Below are 2,730 nucleotides of genomic sequence, written 5' to 3' on the forward strand. Positions count from 1 at the left end.
GGTACACGGCCCTCTCACTGTTGTGGCCTCTCCCGTTACAGAGCACAGGCTCCGGACGCACAGGCTCAGCGGCCATGGCTCACAGGCCCAGCTGCTCCGCAGCATGTGGGATCTTCCCGGACTGGGGCACGAACCAGTGTCCCCTGCATCAGCAGGCAGATTCTCAACCACTGTGCCACCAGGGAAGCCCCAATATATATATATTTTTTTAATTTAATTTTTAAAAAATTTTTGGCTGCATTGGGTCTTTGTTGCTGCACGCGGGCTTTCTCTAGTTGCGGCGAGCGGGGGCTAGTATTCGTTGTGGTGCACTGGCTTCTCATTGCGGTGGCTTCTCGTTGTGGAGCACGGGCTCTAGGCGCATGGGCTTCAGTAGTTGCAACACGTGGGCTCAGTAGTTGCAGCACACAGCCCCTAGAGTGCATGGGCTTCAGTAGTTGTGGCTCATGGGCTCTAGAGCGCAGGCTCAGTAGTTGTGGCGCACGGGCTTAGTTGCTCTGTGGCATGTGGGGTCTTCCCAGACCTGGGCTCGAACCTGTGTCCCCTGTATTGGCAGGCGGATTCTTAACCACTGTGCCACGAGGGAAGTCCCATAAACGGGAAAATATTGATTTTTTTTTTTAACGGCAGTAAATGGTGAGAGAAGTACAATAGTACTTTGATCTGCTAGGATATTAGAAAAGAAAGGATTTGCATCCACAGGATCGGTGGTGGTTGTAGGAGTTTGTTGGAGGCCAGCCTGCGTTGACTACTGCAGGGTGTTGGATCACAGTTAACACCTATTTCTGCTCGGCTCGTTTTTCTTCAGGCGCAAGTGCCTCCTTACGCTGGGGTGTGATGGAAGGGCTGCTGACAAGATGCAGAGCACTGCCTGCCTTGGCCACAAGCAGTCACCAGCTCTCGGGGTACGTTCCTCACAGGTTTCACCACCGTGCCCCAGGGAGAGGGAAGCGCTTGGTGCTGTCCCGCATGTTCCAGCCCCAGAACCTTCGGGAAGACCAGGTGCTCTCTCTAGAGGGCAGATCTGGCGAGCTGACCTGTAAGAGCCAGCGGCTGATGCTGCAGGTGGGCCTGATTCACCCGGCAAGCTCCGGCTGTTACCACCTCCTGCCTTATACTGTCCGTGCCATGGAGAAGCTTGTGCGGGTGATAGACCAGGAGATGCAGGCCATCGGGGGACAGAAGGTCAACATGCCCAGCCTCAGCCCAGCAGAGCTCTGGCGAGCCACCAGCCGCTGGGACTCGATGGGCAAGGAGCTGCTAAAACTTAGAGACAGACACGGCAAGGAGTACTGCTTAGGACCAACTCACGAGGAAGCCATTACAGCCCTGATTGCCTCCCAGCAGACACTGTCCTACAAGCAGCTCCCGCTCCTGCTGTACCAGGTGACGAGGAAGTTTCGGGATGAGCCCAGGCCCCGCTTTGGTCTTCTCCGAGGCCGAGAGTTCTACATGAAGGACATGTACACCTTTGACTCCTCCCCTGAGGCCGCCCAGCAGACCTACAGCCTGGTGTGTGATGCCTACAGCAGCCTGTTTGACAGGCTGGGGCTGCAGTGCGTCAAGGTCCAGGCAGACGTGGGCAGCATCGGGGGCACGACGTCTCACGAGTTCCAGCTGCTGGTGGACGTCGGAGAGGACCGGCTTGCAGTCTGTCCCGGCTGCGGCTTTTCGGCCAACATGGAGACTCTGGACTTGTCACAGACAAACTGCCCTGCTTGCCAGGGGCCACTGACCAAAACCAAAGGCATCGAGGTCGGGCACACGTTTTACCTGGGCACCAAGTACTCCTCCATTTTCAGTGCCCAGTTCACCAATGTCCACGGCAAGCCATCCCTGGCGGAAATGGGGTGTTATGGCTTGGGTGTGACGCGGATCTTGGCCGCTGTCATTGAAGCTCTCGCTACAGAAGACTGCATCCGCTGGCCTGGCCTCCTGGCCCCTTACCAAGTCTGCCTCGTTTCCCCCAAGAAGGGCAGTAAGGAGGAGGCGGCCGCAGAGCTCACGGGACACCTGTATGACCACATCACAGAAGCGGTGCCGCAACTCCGAGGGGAGGTCCTGCTGGATGATAGGACCCATCTGACCATTGGAAACAGACTGAAAGACGCCAACAAGTTCGGCTACCCATTTGTGATCATTGCGGGCAAGAGGGCCCTGGACGACCCTGCACAATTTGAGGTTTGGTGCCAGAACACCGGAGAGGTGGTCTTCCTTACCAGAGAGGGAGTCCTGGAATTACTGAGCCAAGTGCAGGTTGTCTAAACGCCCCCTGGACCCCTCCCACTGTATCTCACAGTCTCGGCATTCATTCTAATGCTGCCTTTCTTATACTGCTTTCCAGAGCAGGTCTCCCCAGAAAGAGGGGAGCTAATGGAAGGTGAGACCATGTTAGGAAAACCAGTTGTTATCCAGTCATCTATTCGGACTATTTGTATTTAAAGTCATTATCTTGATCCCTTTGTCTGGCTGGCCCTGCTGCCGCATATCATTCCTTTTATATTCTATTCGGAGGTAGTGGCTAGAAGGAGCCAAGTTGTCATCTTGGCCCTCAGGAGAGTCATTTCCCTTCTCTCAGAGGAGTTTCCCATGTGTAGGATGGGGCCTCCCCAGTGGCCGAGGCCCTTCCAGCTCCAGCAGTCCAACCACGGGCCTCTTGCTGCATTTGGTCCAGAGAAGCAGCCCGCCTGTCTTCCTCCATTGAGAAGTTGGCCTGATGGTCTGGGGAGA

The 2,730-nt window shown here is 55.9% G+C and overlaps 1 protein-coding gene across 1 annotated transcript in view; it reads left to right on the plus strand.

Annotated features, from left to right (window-relative positions):
- Positions 1-2,336, plus strand: part of PARS2 (prolyl-tRNA synthetase 2, mitochondrial) — a 2,830-nt gene extending 494 nt beyond the window's left edge. Inside the window, exon 2 of the mRNA XM_007471139.1 lies at positions 809-2,336. Within this exon, the coding sequence (XP_007471201.1) occupies positions 809-2,265 (1,457 nt within the window). The 3' untranslated portion in view covers positions 2,266-2,336. The remainder of the gene's footprint in view (positions 1-808) is intronic.
- The last annotated feature ends 394 nt before the right edge of the window (positions 2,337-2,730 follow it).

Source organism: Lipotes vexillifer, unplaced genomic scaffold, assembly GCF_000442215.2.
Source record: "Lipotes vexillifer unplaced genomic scaffold, Lipotes_vexillifer_v1.1 scaffold1003, whole genome shotgun sequence".
Lineage (NCBI taxonomy): Eukaryota > Metazoa > Chordata > Mammalia > Artiodactyla > Lipotidae > Lipotes > Lipotes vexillifer.